The 20,011-nt window shown below is 39.0% G+C and overlaps 1 protein-coding gene across 3 annotated transcripts in view; it reads left to right on the top strand.

Annotated features, from left to right (window-relative positions):
- The first annotated feature begins 2,508 nt into the window (after nt 1-2,508).
- LOC145439554 (cholesterol transporter ABCA5-like) overlaps nt 2,509-20,011 on the top strand; it is a 37,406-nt gene continuing 19,903 nt past the window's right edge. For all 3 annotated transcript variants that reach the window (XM_080317047.1, XM_080317046.1, XM_080317045.1), the window contains exons 1-13: nt 2,509-2,718; nt 4,862-5,031; nt 6,135-6,195; nt 6,834-6,981; nt 7,747-7,859; nt 8,904-9,034; nt 9,289-9,375; nt 12,807-12,948; nt 14,531-14,719; nt 15,623-15,770; nt 16,547-16,712; nt 17,894-18,057; nt 18,865-19,061. In XM_080317047.1, coding sequence (XP_080173173.1) covers nt 2,632-2,718; nt 4,862-5,031; nt 6,135-6,195; nt 6,834-6,981; nt 7,747-7,859; nt 8,904-9,034; nt 9,289-9,375; nt 12,807-12,948; nt 14,531-14,719; nt 15,623-15,770; nt 16,547-16,712; nt 17,894-18,057; nt 18,865-19,061 — 1,803 coding nt within the window. In that variant the 5' untranslated portion in view covers nt 2,509-2,631. The remainder of the gene's footprint in view (nt 2,719-4,861; nt 5,032-6,134; nt 6,196-6,833; nt 6,982-7,746; nt 7,860-8,903; nt 9,035-9,288; nt 9,376-12,806; nt 12,949-14,530; nt 14,720-15,622; nt 15,771-16,546; nt 16,713-17,893; nt 18,058-18,864; nt 19,062-20,011) is intronic.

The following is a 20,011-nucleotide window of genomic DNA, read 5'->3' as shown; positions in this document are numbered from 1 at the left end:
ACATATAGAGTATATGTCACCCCATATCAACTGTGCGCGAAGGGCAACGAAAATTCTGGGTAGGCTACTTTATGATTTTTATGGTATGACTTATGGTACTAGCCTACGTGAAAACGGCCCTGAAATTCCTTAGGCTTTCTCTCTTATTGGTGGATTAAAACTACTTCTACTTGACAAACTGAAAATAGCGAAAAGTAAGTAAGGCCTACTCGACTTTTTGGCCTCGACCCTAAAATTTACATAGATCCCTTGGACGGTAGACCGGTTCACGGACCTCAATTAGGAATTTAGAGTTGCAGACTTCTTTTGTCGCTTCTTGCAGACTCATTTCAATACATTGTTGAGATTTCTATCTAAAACTTTTATAAAAGTCTATGTTTTCAAAAAGCCTTATTTTTTGTGGCATTTTCAATTTTTTTTTCAGTTTTGGCATTAGGTTCCCGAAATGCCAAAAATAACACGGTCTGCCTATAATCGTTTTTCTTTTTTGTCAATTCATTCATGTCATGGGTAATAGCAACAGCATCCGTACTCCACCATCGCAGTTGGCTTGAATGATCCGCGGGAGTCCCCAAATCCCCATTATATCAAAACACAAGATTGTGACACTATGAAAATATAGAACGGTTCTTGGAGTCTTTAAAATGAGAGCTGGGCCTAGGCCCTAGGCGCTGTGAAGAAGAGGTAGGCCTACGCACACCGAATGAATGAACATAATAGAAGAACATAAAAAGGACAAGTGTTGTAGACATGTTGCAAGGTACGATCAAATATTTCACATCATGGTTGACTCGAGTGATTGCGATTCTTGTCTGTCTGTCTGTCTGTCTGTCTGTCTGCTATTTACTTGCAGATAAAGCGCACTATTTCAGACCGATTAGACACAGCCCACACTAAAATAGTGGTGTCGCCTTTATCCTAATTTCAAACTTTATAAACCTTTTAATTGCTATACTGCCGCCGATCATGTGGCATTTGGGTGTCACATGCCTGTGGAGAAACTGCGTATAATCTTGCTCGACATACAAGAAAAAACTTTTTCAGTAAAATTTCAAAAACATTTACTGCTATTTGTCCGCCGCGTATACGTCACATGCTAATGACATCATTCGCGGACACAATGTGAGATCACGTGTGGTAGCATGACATCTAGCTAGCAGAGATGAGCGGATTTGAAATTTCTATGTCCTAATCCAATCCAAATCCGAACCTCCAAATCCAAATCCTAATCCAGAACTTTTTCATATTCAAGTCCATGTCCAATCCTAATCCGATTCCAACTGGAAATTCAGAAAAAATACCAATTTATGCAATGGAGGGATTCGAAAATTTTCTTTTACAACCAACGATTCACTTGATTCAAGATAACTTAGTAACCATAAGTACATTAATAACTGATCTGAATAAAGTTTTGTCGCCATTCGCCACACGACATTTCAATCTCCCAGAAAATAGATAAATCCAATCCAAATCCTAATCCGTTCTGAAAAAGATGTCTAATCCAAATCCAATCCAAATCCGACAAAATTTCACAAATCCTGTTTTTTCAAAACCTAATCCTAATCCATGCTCATCTCTGCTAGCTAGTAGCTAAACAATAATCGTTTTCTCCTTACGTTCGGTTTTGTCAATCTCGCTTCATCTCTCTCATTTCGTATCACATGATTGCGAAACCTCGGCTAGCTACGCTTGGGTATCTCCCCGCACGATTGTTTATAAGTTAGGAACTTTGCAGCGTATAGCAGGTAATTCCATAGTCAATAGTGCATTTATAAGGCATATGAAGGCAATGTAATGAATGCGTAACACCTACGTTTGCCTAGTAGAAAGAATTCATGACGATTACGGTACATATACGTATATAGAATCAGGATTCCCTATTTCAAGTTACCATCGCAGCTTTTTGTAAAATGAAGACACCCGGTGGTAGCCCCTACGGAATCTCGGTTCATTTTTTGAAAAGATCCTGCGTGATGAGAGCTTTTCTGCATAGAATAATTATGTAATTAAACAGAAAGTTCTGCGTGACGTTGCCACCAATTCCACTCTGGCCCGTAGCATGGTGCCTGTATGGAATCGCTGTCCTGCTCACACAATTCTTTATTTTTATTTATTTTTTATTTAATTACTTCTACTTGGAGAATAATCGCTGCTCACATGCTATATTATACCGAGATTCCAGTAGGTTCATGGTGCAGTACCAAGAAAAATATGTTGCACATTTGTTACTTCATTTTGGATACCGGTACGGCGGTATCTCTAGTCTAGACATGATCAGTTCGATATCTATGAGATCTCAATTTCGTGGCCAGAAGAATGGAAAAATGATGTGACTTTGTCACTCTGAGCTGTTCTTTTTATTGTATCACACGCATGAATGTCCTGGTCGTGGTAATTCTATGCATATTACTTGAAATTTACTGTACAGCGATACGGTTGCGGGGTGGTGACATATCTTGTAATCATTTCATTACCCTGAAATGCAATTATATATTGATATGGATCAACACACTACACCGTGTATGCTGTACGAATGTAGGCCTATGTATCAAATCATTTATTGATCTCACGAATCACATAAAATAGTGTTGGAATTATCCGGCAGGTCTATACTCCGCTACTGCCGGTACAATGCGTGCATCAGTATGGCTACAAACAATAACACTTGTGAAAAGGAATGCAAAGATCAAGTTGAGAGTGAAGCAGGCTTCGATACAGGTATCATTTTGCACATTTATGAAGAGGGTCTGCAATAATAGTTTGCAGATGCAGACTTTACAAAGTGCTGGCTTTTCGAAATGCGCAACTAAAACTAGCACGGCGCTTCTTCGTTTTACGATCATGACAAGCCAGTGTTCCCCCATGACACCAACAAATGTTTCCCATGAACACAAACAAAAATTTATAAACGTCAAAATAAATTGTTTTTTCCTTGGGAGAGACGGATTAGGGTTGGCGGAGGGGGTATATTAGGGTTACGTGAGGGGGATATTAGGGTTGAGGAGAGGGGAGATATTAGGGTTGGGGGAGAGGGGGATGTTAGGGTTAGGAGGGTGATATTAGGGTTAGGGAATGTTATGGTTGGGGATATATTAGGGTTAGGGGAGGTGGGATGTTAGGGTTAGGGGAGGTGGGGTATTAGGGTTAGGGGAGGCGGGATATTAGGGTTAGGGGAGGTGGGATGTTAGGGTTAGGGGAGGTGGGATGTTAGGGTTAGGGGAGGTGGGGTATTAGGGTTAGGGGAGGCGGGATATTAGGGTTAGGGGAGGCGGGATATTAGGGTTAGGGGAGGTGGGATATTAGGGTTAGGGGAGGTGGGATATTAGGGTCAGGGGAGACGGGATATTAGGGTTTGGGGATATAGGGTTGGAGAGAGGGGGATATCATGTCCCTAACGCTCTTCTCCAACCCTAATATCCCACCTCCCCTAACCCTAATATCCCGCCTCCCCTAACCCCAATATCCCACCTCCCCTAACCCTAATATCCCACCACCCCTAACCCTAATATCCCGCCTCCTCTAACCCTAAAATATCCCTTATCATAACATCCCCCTGTCCTCTAATCTTAATATCACCCCTCTCCCCAACCCTAACATGCCCTCTCTCCAACCCTAATATCCCCCAACCCCAATCTTCGGATACCCTAACCACAGCATTGACCCTGACCCACCTCCAGCTCTGATACCCTCCCACCCCAACCCTAACATCAATATATCCAAAGGCAAAAAAAACAATTTATTTTGACGTTTATGAATTTTTGTTCATGTTCATGGGAAACATTTGTTGGTGTCATGGGGGAACACTGGCTTGTCATGATCGTAAAACGAAGAAGCGCCACTAGCACTACTAATAAAATAGTAGTTAGTTCAGCGGGACATATATTCTAGGTACCAAGTTTAGTTCCCCTGGTTTGAAATGCAGCTTTCATTCTAATTCATTCTGTTGAGTGGTGATTGGCAATTTGTGAGATCTTCTGACAGCATTTCTGAAGCAGTTCAATGTGCATCTGCATCCTTGAAATGACTTCACAACTTTGTTTGTGAATTATTAAATCCAATAATTGTTTGACTGCAAAGGTAGGCCTATTCGATGATCAGGCTAGGTGTTTTGTGCCAACCAGGATTATATCCTGTTCTTGGTTCAATGCCGACTTCCAATTCCATCATGTCGACACTTCAAATGTTGAGCAAGTCATGTCCTGGGTTTTACTCCTTATCGGCCTTACTATAATTGTTTGTTGTCAAATCCGACCAGACAGTCCCGAGGGATTCATTTTATAATCCAAATATTTTAGCTCCAAGAAGATCAGCTAAACAAACAACTAAAAAAATGCCTCAACTGTAAATTTTGGTACCGTACTTCAATGTCCACTTGTGCTCTGTTAACTGCAAGTCTGCATGTAAAATTTGCAAAAAATTTGTTCTGTGGGACTATCGAATGTGATGTCCTTCACGGGAATCGAATAAAAAAAAAATAATACCGTATATCAGTATTATCTCCCACACTTCCATTTGTGTGCCTTGGAGTCGACTTTTATCAAAATACACCAACCCAAACTCTGTCAACAAAAGGAGTTCGTGTACCACCTAAAAATAGTACATTGAACGCTCTCTCTTTCATGCTGGTGACGTCACATTTTGTGATACCATTGTTGATATACAATGTTCTTTCCAATTCTCTACTAGTTGCTGACGGTTACCCCTGACGAGTGTCAGCCGAAAATATTCGGAATATTTTAAGTAACCATAAAGAACCTTCAATAAAAGTTCCTGTCCACATCCCAGATTGTAGGGGCCGTATTGCTATGATTTATTATAATCATCATGGATCGCTTAAATGTATAATTTATCTGTTTTTCAGGAAGTGGTGATGCCCGTTTACTTTGTCGTTCTCCTTGTGCTGTTGAAAGTATTCGCTTACAAGCCGACAGCTTACGGTTCAACTTCCTCACAGAATCTACCAACAACTTCAATATCGACAAACATCTCTAGACAATTTTTCCTTGCGCCCAATTTAACTGACGTTCCTTCGTAAGTATTTCTGCCTGTGCGGTTGAGAGCCTATCAATCAAGGGTGGGCAGATGTGCTTCATGCCTACAGAAGGCGTTTGTTTACCATCTAAAAATACTAAATTGAGCTTAAGCTCGCTCTTCCCCCCCAATTATTTGCAATTATTTTGTGATGCATTTGTTGATATGCAATGTTCTTTCCAACTCTCTACTAGTTGCTGACAGAGTGGTTTCATTCCCCTGGCCGGCCTTTCAATTGTATATTCGGAATCAGTGCGATGCTAGATTTCGATTAAGGCCTGCTTTATTAAATTTGAGCGATCGTGTCGCCAGTTATAGGACTGCCAATTATGCTGCTTTTAGCCTGCTGAGCAAACGACTTCTCTGGGTATTGAAGTGTGACGACTTGAGTTGCACATCTATCCGTAGGTTAGTAATCTATGGTTAAACAAAACCCTTTTGCACGATTAATATTATAAGTACGAACCGTTTTCAATATGACGATTTCCTGTTGATTCTATAAGATTCGAGTCATATGACTGCATATTCGAGAGGCCTTGCTCAACTCAGAAGATTAAATTACAGATTTGAAATGCCAATCCTTACTCACACCCTTTTTGCAGACCATATGAAATGGCACAGCGATAGGGTCTTGCCTCTCTAGTGCTTGTCAGTCCCCAATCGAATAAAAGTCTCCTACAGCGTTTGAAAGCTACTGTTTCTGTTTGAATTATATTAACATATTATTCCAATCTTAACAACTTATTTTGAACCTGAGACTAATTCCAATACTGATCACTGGGGCGATGTTTATTGGGGAGTCAGACATGACTTATATACATCGCATGATGAATGCAATGCAACATATGAATACAGTATACAGATTAACTGATGAATACCTTGAGCGTGAATAATATATTCATATTGAGATAAATTCTGGTTTTTGGATGACACCAGTTGAAGGTAATCATTAGCAGCTGATAGAGATTTCAAACTAACTTTGCATATCTTGACAGAAATATTCAGGTTTATTTCAATATGAATATATTATTCCAGACATCAAATATCATCTTTAGACCGTTGTCAATTTGTATGTTTGAAAATAATTGTTCATATTTTTGCAGGTTGGTTTCAAAATTGGAAGATGTCATGCCTAACTCCCAGTTTACAATCTATAACGATCAGGTGGGTTGAATGTTATTCGACAACACACAGATAAGGTTCAGTGCTTCTCGACCAGTGGGTCTGAAAGCACTTCTTATGCTAGAGTCTCGTGTTCAATATGTCATAGAGGGCTGATTTAATTGTAATGGAATACCACAAATTTTCTGATTGATATGATAGCAATTTTACGCGTTTAAATAAAAATCTTGCAGTACAGACAACTGGCGATTGATTTAACATAGGCGTACATCAATTTAGGGTAATTATGGATCTTTCCCGAGTGGGAAAATCAAGCCAATAAAGCTTGGACTTGGTCCGATAATGTCTACTATATTATATGAAAGCTCAAATTTTGCTTCCCTAGTAAATTGCATGTGCATTGTGCATACGTGGTTTCTTTTCTCATTTTTTTTATTTGTTTGCTCCTATCTCAATGCGGGTCGTACCATAAAACTCGCATCAAGTGGGTAGCGAACTGAAAAAGGTTGGGAAGCACTGCTCTATGTGGAAATCATTTGCCAAACTATTCTTTAGTGGTTCGACCTTTATAGTAGTAATTTAGAAAGTATTTTCAGCTACAATGTAGACCACTGACCAGGGATTGCAGTATCTCTGGCGTGTTGCTTTGCTGTAACCTGTCAAGTCCACATTCCTTTCAGACTTCGATGGACAACGCGTACAGGAATTTCAACTCCACGGCAACAGTTCAGGAACCGATCGGGATCTTATTCCAGAATTCGATCGCAGAATATGCATTGCGCTTTCGTTACGGATGGTTGGGCGGAGCCACCACTGACTTTGTCCAGAGTAATTTCATCTCTACTTGTTCTGTATTCGCATACAATGAGCAGGTCGAGGTAGTCAGCTTTGCTACTGAAGTGCAATAAGACTGTAAATTTCTATTCAAATCCAAGTAGAAATAACATCTTCCAAGATTTCTCCAAACTACTTCATGTAGAACATGAGGATTTGAAAAGTACTTGCGTAGTTAGAAAAAGTAGATTTGGTCGATAATTGTATATTTTCAGCAGTTGATGACAGCTGGCTACATTTGAAACAGAAGGGTGGTTATGATTCAAGATTAACAAAAAAATGACAAATGACACTAAAATAAGTGCAATTTTCGTAGATATATTCTGATGGAAGAGCTTGGAGGTACAGAACTCTAATATACAATTGAATGGTATGTATTCATATTGAAATGAACCCGAATATTTTCGGCTGACTAGTCACATTTCATGCCGGTGACATCATATTTTGTGATACGATTGTTTATATACAATGTTCTTTCCAATTCTCTACTAGTTGCTGATGATTAGCCTACCCCTGCTGAAAATATTCAGATTCATTTTAATTTGAATATAACTACTATTCAATGATATATTCTGTTACTGCAGAATATGAGGCTCCTTTTGCCCTGTTTTCGCTACAATTTCACTCGCTTTAAAATCATGCAAGCCCATTATAAAAGTAGAAGTACTTCGTTATTGATCACCTCTAATAACGACGCGATCGTGACATTTTACTGTCGGTTTCGCACGTCAAATTTTCTTCGTATTTCCTCTTTGCCAGATCACTGCCGGGATAATCATGAAGGTCAGCCTCCAAACGCTTGTCCTGCCGATGTGTACCTGACATCTCAGTTTGTGTCGGTTCAAGCCGCCGTGGACACCGCACTGGGCATGGTAAGCTTATTTCAATTAGTATTTGGTAATGCCCGCCGTGACAGTTATCAAACTAGTAACATGACTGGGTTTTCAAAATGCGCAACTAGAACTACTCGCATGTCAAAACTCGTAACTAGAATTACAACTAGAACTACTCACATTTCAACACTCAGAATTAGAACTAGAACTACTCACTTTTTAAAACCCGCAACTAGAATTAGAACTACTCGCTTTCCAAAACTAGCGACTAGAACTACTCGTTTTTCAAAATTCGCAACTGGAATTAAAACTTGAACTACTCGCTTTTCAAAACTCGCAATTACAACTCAAGCTATTCACTTTTCAAAACCCGCATTAGAACTAAAATGACTCAGTTTAACTAGCACTAAAACTACTCGCTTTTCAAAACTCGTAACTAGAATTAGAACTAGAACTACTCGCTCTTCACAACTTGCAGCTGGAGCTAGAACTAGAGCAACTCTCTTCAAAATTAGGATCTTTGACTAGAACTACTCCAAAAACAAGTAGTTAGTTATCTGTCAACCAACTAGAATTGTAGTTTGTGCAAGTGTGACATTGACATCCAATAATCCGATACCGGGTCCTAGTTAACACAAAAAATAGGCTGCTGAACTTACAAGCTAAATTCAATCCTGGTGAGCACGGCTTAAACGACTTGAACCTTTCTCGATTTGTGAAATCGCAGTCATTTTGAGCGCTTAGATTATTGTGATGTTTTAATTAAGATTGTCGCAGTAACTGCACTAAGTTTCTAAATTCTCCATTCTCCATACCGTTTGCCGACTTGTACAAATCACTGGAATTTTAAAATGCACAGCTAGAACTAGAACGACTCGAAAACAGTAGTTTGTTGATCGTCGTCTAACAGGATTGGCACTTTGAACAAGTCCGCCTATTCGATCATGAATGGATGTGTTTTGCAACTGCACGGCTGCAATCACACGAATTTCGATCCTTATAATGATAAAAATCCTGCAAATTTTCAAGTTTACATTTAGCGATTTCTATTTTCATCTTCCAACCAGCATCTTCATATTTTAGCTCAGCGACCTCACATTTTCCATGGATATATCGGCGCGGAGGATGCCGAAAGATGGAACTGTTGCTAATACAGAGGCTTTCATGATCGTTGGGCCGTTGTATCTCGTCATGGCACTGGGGCCGTTTCTTACGTAAGTTTGTAGAATACCTCGATTTTTTTTGTCAGCTGATGGTGCTGTCTGACAAATATCTTTTGGATATCGTAATTTTCCAGTGTATCGTGTGGTCATGAAGCATTTTAGACAGCTCTAAATAATTACTGCATTGCCCGCCGGTATTGTAAAGTGACGCCCATTATGTCACAAATAAAGATGCACAATATCAAGCAATATTTCTGTTTTAATCTCCATACTTTCGTCTGTATGACATTTCCCTTTTTCATAAGGTTTCTGCTCGTGTTCATTGTGTACGAAAAAGAGAAAAAAATCAAGGAAGGAATGAAGATGATGGGTCTCAGCGATCTTGCGTATTGGTAAATATGATCTTACAAAAGTATATTATCATGAATTTATTGGCTTTTGTCATGCGATTCGCCGTTTAATTCTCCACATATCCAGATCCAGCAAATTTGAATCCAAAATCTTCTGTGTTTGATGTAATAGTAAGCAATAAAAAGATATACGTGTATAGCGTAACTGTAATTCTGACTCAAAATTTCCCATTAATATATACCGCTATTTGTCTGTGTGTTGTCGTCTGTGTATTATAGTATAATTTGATTTTCTCTCGTCTCTTGTTATGACTACCGGTACCTCTGACTTTGCCTAGCGTTAATTTTTTATTATTGTATTATTACGTCATACTTTGCCATTTTGGTTTTCGTTTGAATCTCTCTCTGTATGCTTATTATTGTGCCGTTAACTCTCGATAAGGGGCACACGAAAAGTCTTCGAGTTAATAAATGCTTTACTGCAATGAATGTAGTTGTGAAAGCAATAATTCTGACTGTGTGGTAAGTAAAATAAAGGCTTGGCTTGACGGATTGTATTTTTATTTTGCCTGCATTGGGATGAATTCATGAAGTATTGACCGTATCAATGTACTCAGTTGTGTTTCTTAGCATTTGTTCGAATCCTCCAAGGAGCTTAATGCAATATGCAGGCTCTAAATCAGTGGTTCTCAACCGCGGGTCTGCGGACCGGTGCCGGTCCGCGAAGACTTTCCAGCCGGTCCGCGAGGCATATTTGCACCTTAATTTCGAGATGCAATATGTTGAAGGCTTGTCCATTGATTAAATAAATTAAACATCAAATTTCAACTAATTCAGTATTTCGTGAAGTAACATTAGATCTAGAAACATGTTCAATTTGACTTGAAGTGTCATTTGACGACATACTTTTAGCGACAAGTACGAGCAGACTCGCTAAACTGCGCAGTTTGCGCAATCAATTGTCAACTGCCACACCTCAAACCTTCTAATTTGAGCGGGGTCGAGCTTGAACGGGGGCCCAAAATTATTTCGTGACTGTACTACAGCATTTTTTTTTTAAATTCATCGAAATTTTTAAAAATTTTCTCATCGCTTGGCGCGGTTTAGTGTCACTATATGTCTTGAGTATTGTGTGTCCTTCCCCCCAATAATAATAAACATGATTTACAGAGATAGGTATTTCGGCTTCCGCCATTATCGCGCCGACACATAATGAAGTTTAACAAGGGACTCCAAAAAGTATGTTAAGAACTTGCCAGCAAGATTACCTTGGTCGAAAAGGAATGCCCTACCGAAAATTTCGATATATATGTGATATATATGTCAAATGTTGTCCATAGGCTCAAAAATTGCTGTCGCCGAATCTCGCTGTTCTGGCGATCTGTACCCGATACGACAAATGCCAGACCATAGAAAAATATTATTTTCGAGTGAAAAAATACCAATTCGGAATCGTGCGCATGCTTTAGTTTAGTACGCTTTGGTGATTTCAATATCTACTTACCCTCAATCAACTCTACCGAAAAATCTGATAATTCTGAGAGCATAAAAAATTTGCAGCAATATATATGCAATTACCAATATTATTGATCGATTCAGTCATGAATTATAGAAAATTTTCGCGTTTCGCGCGATCATGTTTCATGAACTTTTATGCCTACACTGACTGTGTTTACAAGTAGGCCTACTAGTGAAAACACCAAACCGACAGTGGGGTCTGTGGGCGACGCCCCCCATAACCTTTGTTTATCACACTGTGGGGGGCCAAGACCAACGTTTTTGGGCGGGTAAGCTGGCGATTGGCCCTGATTTTGTGTATATGGCCAGGTATAGCTGTTTTCGGGTGTTTTCGTGCGGCGCATTGTATTCATAGTAGCCAGAGTAGCCTACGTCTGGTGGTAGTGGGGAATGAGCAAGGTAGCACGACAAGGTGCTGGTCTCGACTCCGAAACGCTTGTTCTCTCGATATAGTCGAAGAGAAGAATATTATTCGAGTTAAAGTGGTCGGTTAAACAATGGCCTTCGGCGCGAAAGACTGGGCTCGGCTCTAGCACGTTTATCTGGGCAAGGCAATTTATTTCAACTCATCAGACTCACGACAGTAAAATCACATGTATGCCATCATGGACATAATTAGTTACGATCAAAACCCTCAAAATGTCACTCTCTAGCACCATCCACTTGCAAAAAACGGTGGCATACTTCACGTTCCGAGTTAATTTCAATTTTTGAAAGTCCAACGGTCCGCCAAATATTTTTTGAAATTTTACCGGTCCGCGAGGTGATAAAGGTTGAGAACCACTGCTCTAAATTAGAGCTACATCAGAATATAACAGAATGAACGTAAGATTTACAATTAGTTTTGTGAGATCATAAATAACCAACAACTGGTTGTTCACCAATGCTTAATATAGCCGTTCGGACAGCCTATTCGAGAAGGCTAATTACAATTGATTGTTGAATTGCAAGCGTACATAAGGTAAGGAATTAACGTGTGGCATCGCCAACATTTGTAAGCTATCAACACTGAACGTTTCCGTGTCACTGTCCCTTAACACGAACCAGACCCATTCTAGTACATAATCTGTCCTATTACACCAATCGTACTTTGTTATTTTCACAAGATGCCGCTTTACGAGTCAAATACAGCACAATAGCGGACCGACCATCAAAAGCGGTTCTATCGAGCAAATGTTTGCCTGAAAATTCGAACATGCCCTTTCTCTGATTTTTTTGTGGATAATTTCACCGTTTAACTACCGCAGTGGTTATAAATTGGGCTCCGTAAATAAATGGAACGTAAGGTTTGTTCAAAACTAACAATGGAATTGCAATATTGTTCCTTAAATAGGTCAACGTTTTCCAAGAAACTTAGATATGCCATCTTGTCTTTGAAATCATCACTTATACTAGGGTTCTGTCTTCTTACTTGAAAAGAGTCTTCTGATATTTGGATGTTTTAGGCTTGAGTTACTCGTATTAACAACGGTCATGTAAATTCAATAATATCTTATCTGAAGTCCTTAGAAATGCTAAAAAAAGACGCTCAGTAAACCCTGATATATTGTCATTGTATTAGAATCCAGTTTTTAAACTAGAATCAGCGCTGCTGTGAACCATGATATGATATTTAGCAATGTTTGAATCCAGAACACTGGTATGTTGGCACTTTTTGCAGCAGTATCCTGAAAATATTACAGGAGAACTGTATAGTAGGAAACTAGCCAAGCTTGATGTAGGCTACATACGTTTGCCATTTTTGTGCTTGTGAGAGTGAACTGAAATTTGCTATGAACTAAGCTTGTTTTTTGTTGTATATCACTTGCGAATTTAGTAATGCCAATTCTAATGTAAGTTGGAAAAACTTGTGTAGCTCCAATTTTAATGCTAATCTCATTTGGTTAAAAAGTGTGTAGGAATGCAGCTATAATTCTGAATCTAATCTATGTGGATAAATTACAGTCCATTTTCAGGTTTTCTTGGAGCATTGTGTACTCTGTCTCCCTTCTAGTGATGAGTCTGGTGATTACGATAATCGGATATTTCGGCACCTTGTGGGGCAACAGTAACTTCTTCCTCATCTTTTTGCTCATCTTCATTTACGGACTGAGTATTGTAAGTGCTTATGTTTATGTGAAACGGGTCTATATAGGAATATGTATTTATTGGTAACTTATATCGGATATTCAACTTAGGTTTCATTGCTGACACATCTCAAATTCTTTGAATAGGCCTATAATTGTTGAGACTGAGCAAATTCAAGTAGCCTACCTGACATATTGGGTACTGGCTGTTTTATGATCTTTCATAGCATAAGGACCTAGCACTTCAATATATGTTAATGTGATGTCAATCAAACTCACGCCTGCTGCTGTTATACATTAAGGAATGTGACTTTTAGCCACTGAAAACTGTAGGGGTATAGTTATAATACTGGTGGTCACTTTGATGTTGTGATAATACCACTGCAAGTTCATATTTCACTGTTCTTTTGGCGAAAATATTGTTCCTAACTGAAACATTATACCATAATTCTCGTTGATAAAATAGTTCCCAGTCACTAGGGGCATAATATCTGTAGACCTTCTCGCAAAAGTTGTCTGGCGATACAATTGTATAAATCCAATCAACACTCGAGTTGGATTCAAGTTTATTGTGCCCAACGCCGTCTATAAGCCACGAAAATCTTGCTAAATACAGCCACTGTTGCTGTCAATTGTATTGTCAATTCCAAGTTGAAATGTACCCTAAAGTGGTTTATAATGGCTTCAAACAACCTTTTTGAGAAAGTGGTGTGAGATGGAGAGTACATTTTCAAATGTAAAGATACCTGATGTTACTAGTTTACATTAGATAATGGTGTAATGGATAATAAATGTATATGGTCTGCATTTTGTAACCATTTTTTCCTCCTGAAAATGGCCAAGTTGTGGTAATGGCCTGAACTAAATGAAAGGTAGCTTAGCGTTCCTAGACTCTTCGAACATTTCATTGCCAAAGGCTACCCGCTCAATTAATCGGAAAAAGTAAAAGCCCCTCATTGCTGATGACGTTTTGCTATTTATAGCCCAATGCCTGTCATGAGTGATTCTTACAAAATCGTAGGTCGTGTTTAAGGCTGGACACAATGATTCAAGTAATCGAATCTGAATTGAATATTAATTCTAAAGATTTGAGTTGTGTAGTGAGAGATTACTTTCATGTACTCAAATTATACGCTTCTTGCCACTAATACTTGATTTATTAACGAACATTGTATAGTTCTGACAATATTTTTCACTGTGGAAATGAAACCTCGATCGGTCGTATCACAGCATACAAAGCACGTAGTCGACATGTAGTACAAAGCTATGCACGTTAATGGAAATGACATATTTGTGAAGTCGTAATCAACCGATAGCATTGTCACATAGTGATATGAAATAGGCATGGTCCAAATAACACCAAATTATCTTTATTGTATGTTGAACTGGTATTGTATTTTGTGGAAGCATAAAAGGTACATATTTGAACTTCCCTATTTTACATACTGTTATGATGTCATAACGAGTGATACTCGAATACAGGACTAAAAGCCTAATTCTCGATTCAGAAACAAATCACTCAGGTACTCGATTTTGCCCAACCCTATTCGTGATTAGAGCCCCATGATATCGGATTTGCAAAATGCGTTCAACGAGGGCTTGTTGGTTTTCAGCAAATGATGGCGTACATGTTAACGCCGTTCTTCAACAAAGCAAAAACCGCGGGAGCCGTCGGAGGCTTCCTCACCATCATCCTGTCTCTCATCTTTCTGGCCATCGAGCTGACCGACGATTTCCCGGAATCTGCCGTGTGGGCCGTGTCTCTGCTATCGCCTACTGCGTTTGCGTTCGTCATGGGAAAGGTAAGAGCATTTGGTTGGTCGCCGGACAACGCGGGCCCATGGATATATCGATATTGAGTGAAAATTAGGGTCAGCATTAGCTTGGGTAGGGTTAGCATGGATTTTTGTTAGTTTGGGTTACAGTAAGTTTTGGATTAATAACAGTTCAAGTACGGCTAGTTGGGGTCAACCCATATTTCATACGTTGTAAATCCTCCAACCCTTCTGAGATGTGCGCTGGTTTTTACCACCATGACGAGGTGTAAGAAGTATTTCTATAGACACAATTTTATATTATTTGCAGTGGATGAGTTGTAACCTGCCATTGCTGACAGTCCGTCACAATGTTGATAGGCTTCTCGACAAACAGACTGGTAATAGTCTAAATGACCTAGCAAAGCCGCAGGCTTCACATTTACGTTTTAGTAGTTGCAAGGCCCGTCACCTCATCTTCATTAAGAATTGTAACTATAAATTGAGACTAATCAATAAACTTTGATATCAAACCGCACTTAACAGTTGTGTATAAAAATTGCTGAAAATATCTTTAGATTATTGAATATATTTTGACTAAAATAATCATATGAAGTGTCAGCGTAAGCATGTTTCAATAATTTGCTGAAAATATCTTTAGATGTATTGATGTTCATGTGGATTACTGATGAAATAAAATTGATGCTACGGAAATGAATCAAGATAGTTGTATTATCGCTAGTTTAGGATTTTTAAAGGTCATTGGTTCTAGTTCTACAACTACTGAAAACCCAGTAGTTAATACAAATCCGGACAACACACAGATTTCGAACTTCATTATGTCTTGACTTGAAACCTACAAGTTGCTATTATGATGATTTGCATTTGCAATTACTATTGTCATGGCTTTCTGCTCACAAATTTCAGTATTTTCATCGAATTTCGTTCTAGGTGTTCTACTTTGAAGTAGCTGGCGAAGGCGCACACTTTTACAACATGAACGTTGGCCCGAATCCTATGTACATCGGCCTTATCATGATGCTGATCGATATCGTGCTGTATTTCCTGCTCACATTATACCTTGATGCTGTGGTTCCGAGTAAGTAGCTTCCGAGCATATGCTCTGTTGCAATGTAAGCATATGGTATGAATGCAGTGTTTGAAGATGGTAGCTTTTGTATTCAATAGAGTGCGCCGAGACTAGACATATGTGGAAGCGCATATAAAAATGAAAAAGTATCTTTCGCACTAGAGCTAATCGGCAATTTTAATTGACATTTTGATTCAGCATCCAAAATGGAATAGAATCCACTGTTTTCTTATCACAAGTAAACAACTTTTTAAAATTTGTTGCACTGTGTGATTATAGAAGCCTGGTTTTCTGTTTATGCTCTTCTCAACTTTAAGTAGCTGTCCATATTGATCTCTTGATACGCTACGGCTATGGTAAGCAATGTGCAATCTGATTCATAAATTTTTAATTTGTTTGAAATTTGTGAAGGTAGCAAGTCATAAAAATTTCCTTCTAGTTCGAATATGTAGTTTTATATTGCAGTTCTACAATCCACATCACATGATAAATAAATGAGTATTCTTTCCACCATCTTTATGACAACGCTGTGTGTTGATCACGATTTCACAGATATCTCATTTCCTGTGCGTAACTTTGTAATACATGTTCTGTATGGTGTGGTACGACCGATGAGGTTTTAGGCTTCCACGGTGAGAAAATAGTATCAAATCTATCATTTTTGTTGACATATCAATTCTTAGTGGAAAAAATCATCTTTCACTAAATACTGCCAATTACAAGTCGTCGTCAAAAATAATTTACACATTCTTCACCGTAACTATTTGACATCGGTGTTCTGTCAGGTGAATACGGGACTCGACAGTCTCCGTTTTTCTGCCTACGCCCGTCGTACTGGTGCAGAAGCCGTCGAGGTATCGCTAGACAAAGATCCGTGCATTCCACGCGCGATTACTCAGCTCACGATTTCGAGCCAGTTGCGGAAGATCAGCTCGGAGATGAAGCGATAACGTGAGTGCCTCTCGATGTCCACTGAAACTGATATAATATAATAATAGTACATTGAACCTAAGCCATCTGTTCGCCAGTGAGGTCATATTTTGTGATACGAATTTTGATATACGAAGTTCTTTTTGATTCTATACTAGTTGCTGACAACTACCTCTAATGAGTGTCAGCCAAAAATATTCAAGTTAATTTCAATATGAATATATTCTACAGACAGTTTGGGTCCGCTCACTTGGTCCCTTCATGGTCGTCTATAAAGGCATACAGCTCATTTCAATTACGGCTCTCTTGTGTAATAAATTGATTACAGATGCACCATACTGCAGTAATTGGCACAGATCGGCACAGCCTCACATTAGCTATACCTTAAGGTTAGTTGCATTGTACGATGTACAGTGCTTCATTACCAAACCATTCACCAAATACCGTACACTTTATTACTGTGTAACACGCATATAGGATTCAAATGCTACTTTTTGATATCCCCATTAACGCAATTAACTACAGAACTGTCAAGGAAGCGTGTTTGTTGTACATGATGCACGCAATTGTATGGCAATTTTACTGAAGTATGAGTTTGTCAATTGCTAATGGACGGGCCGTCAGTATTTCATCTCATCACTCATCTTGTGTTAAAACGAAAAAAGTAATGTCTATTGTGTCATAACTAGGGCAAGTTTTTGCAACTTTTGCAACTTTTTTTACAGCTTCCGGCAGCTTCCTAAATACTCGGAAGATATGTAGAATGCTGTTTTAAGCTGTTTGAAGGAATCTTATAGTGCAACTTTTTGCAACTTTTGTCCATTTTTTTCATGCAACTCTTTGTAACATTTTGCAACTTTTTCGATTTTTCATGAAGTATTTTCGGTTTTGGTGAAATACACGGCCAAATTCGACTGAAACACCGTAAATCAGCACCGAAGTACGGGCATTTCGGGAGCTGAGCCGGTAAATTGACCTTTTTTTTAGTCAACCGAGCAAAATGTGGTCTTTTAGTGCAACTTTTGCAATTTTTGTCAAAAATTAATGAATATATGCAACTTTCCGCGGATTTAACTGCAACAAAAACTTGCCCTAGTCATAACCTGACGATTGGAATTGTGAACCTGTGCCCAAATTAACCCGAGTTTAACTGGGTTTTTCAATTGCTTGTTGCTAGCTTGCATTGTTATCCGCTCTTTCAGGTTCCAGAGGATTCGCAAAGTGTTCCGAAAAAAGTCGCTGTTCGGTGATTCCACGGAGACGGTCGCAGTGAAGGGCTTCACTCTCGATATCTATAAGGGACAAATTACTGCTCTTTTGGGTCATAATGGCGCCGGGAAAACCACACTGTTTAATATTCTGACTGGTGAGTGTGTCGACTTTTTTTGGTGAGGGTAATGTAGCGATTGCACACTCGTAATTACTGGGTCAAGTTTTTGTTGCAGTCAAATCCGCGGAGAGTTGCATTTATTTTTCACAAAAGTTGCATTAATGGACAAGGTCCTTGAAATGATTAGGGTATGAGATACTAGAATCGATCCGTATCCAAGGCACTGTATCAAAACTGAGTGTTGGCGACTTCAACAAAATCAATAGCCTGAAAAAATTGACCCAGTGAAAATATAATTTACGGCGGTCTAGCCTGAATGCACGTCAAATCAGAAAGGACCTCTAATTTAAACGACAGTGAAATAATCAAGCGATCTATTTACATATAGTGCCCGATATTTCCAGTAAAAAGTTGGTTGCATGAAAATTCAGAAAAAAAATCGAAAAAAGTTGCGAAAAGTTTCATGAAAAATTTACAAAAAGTTGCATGAAAAAAAATGGAGAAAAGTTGCAAGATAAGAATCCTCCAAACAGCTTAAAACACCATACTACAAAACTTCTGAGTATTTAGGAAGCTGTAAAAAAAGTTCCAAAATCTGCAAAAACTTGCACTAGTTTTATAAGTTGTAATATTTTGAGTACGTCAATACGAATCAAGTACGGAAAGACCATTTCTTCAACTAAGACCTATATTACAAAGAAAATTATAGTTTTCACTCTTTTTCCCAACAATTTCGTGGGGTAAACATTGCAATTTGAATAAAAAAAACTAATAATAATAAATTCAAAATTTTCCAACTCTAATAGTTTCACTTCTACTATTTGTTGTCTGCGTCATTGGCAGGCTTCGTACCGGCAACTTCCGGGTCCGCCACCGTGTACGGTTACGACGTGAATGACACCAACGACATGGCGGAGATTCGAAAAATGACCGGCGTCTGCCCGCAGCACGACATACTCATCGAATATCTCTCCGTGATCGAGCATTTGGAGGTTTTTGCCGGACTCAAGGGCTACGAAGGCCAACAGAAAGACGAAGAGGTACGTGGTGGAATAGGTGTCGAAATTAGGCCGGTATTCAAAAGATATGGGGTGTGACGTAAGACTAGAGCCCGACCGATTGCGGTTTGCCTATCATATAGAGTCCTGCGATATAATTTAGCGAGATTTAGCGGTGGAATGGAGGCTAACAAACAGCAACCTCACATTTTTTCATAAGAAAACAAAATATCAAACTCAGGTTAGTGATTTTAACTGGTGGCACCGGTTCCGAAAATTTTTCTTCACTTTTCAAAACTGAAAAACACGACCTTATTGGCATGCGGAACCAATAAGTAATATACCACTGGATTCAGAATTTCGACGCCTAACTAACTACGCCACAAAGCCAGATGAGAGCAAGGCAACCGAGAGTGTATCATCAAGAAGACGAGATAACCTTGTTGTAAAATGAGACCAGTTCTTGTCACTTCTTTATAGAGTCCACAACCTAAACCTAGTGCGAATAAGCTGGTGCTATTCACGGCAAGAGAGATCTCATCTTTCAAACAAGCCATGATTGACAGCTTTTGCTCAACTAATTCGCTCGATGCACTCAAAAGAGTGTATAGCATTTCACCATAAACATGCAGTCTGAGAAATCAGTTGAGCAAAAAGCGGTCGCTTGTAACTTGTTTGAAGCAAGAGATCTCTCTCGTGAATGGCACCTACTTATTCGCCCTAGGTATGCATTATGGACTCCATAATGTCTTCTATTTTATTTTTTTAACTACTGTAACCTTTTTTACAGCCAGACTGCTTAGAGTCAAGTGTACCTGTTTGATGCTGGTGTGATCAGACTAGATGACCTTCACGGTCTTATCGATCATTCCTATCTAATACCGAATACTGTGCAAGCATATTTTCTGTACCACCATCACTGCCGTGTGTTATGTATTTTGGTTGGATGAAAATAAAGACTCTCTCTCTCTCTCTAAGGAACTAACCGAAAC

Source organism: Botryllus schlosseri, chromosome 5 (genome assembly GCF_051294905.1).
Source record: "Botryllus schlosseri isolate E-star chromosome 5, Bs_hap1, whole genome shotgun sequence".
NCBI lineage: Eukaryota > Metazoa > Chordata > Ascidiacea > Stolidobranchia > Styelidae > Botryllus > Botryllus schlosseri.
The sequence above is the reverse complement of the archived record's forward strand: the minus strand, read 5'-3'. Positions and strand labels throughout refer to the sequence as shown.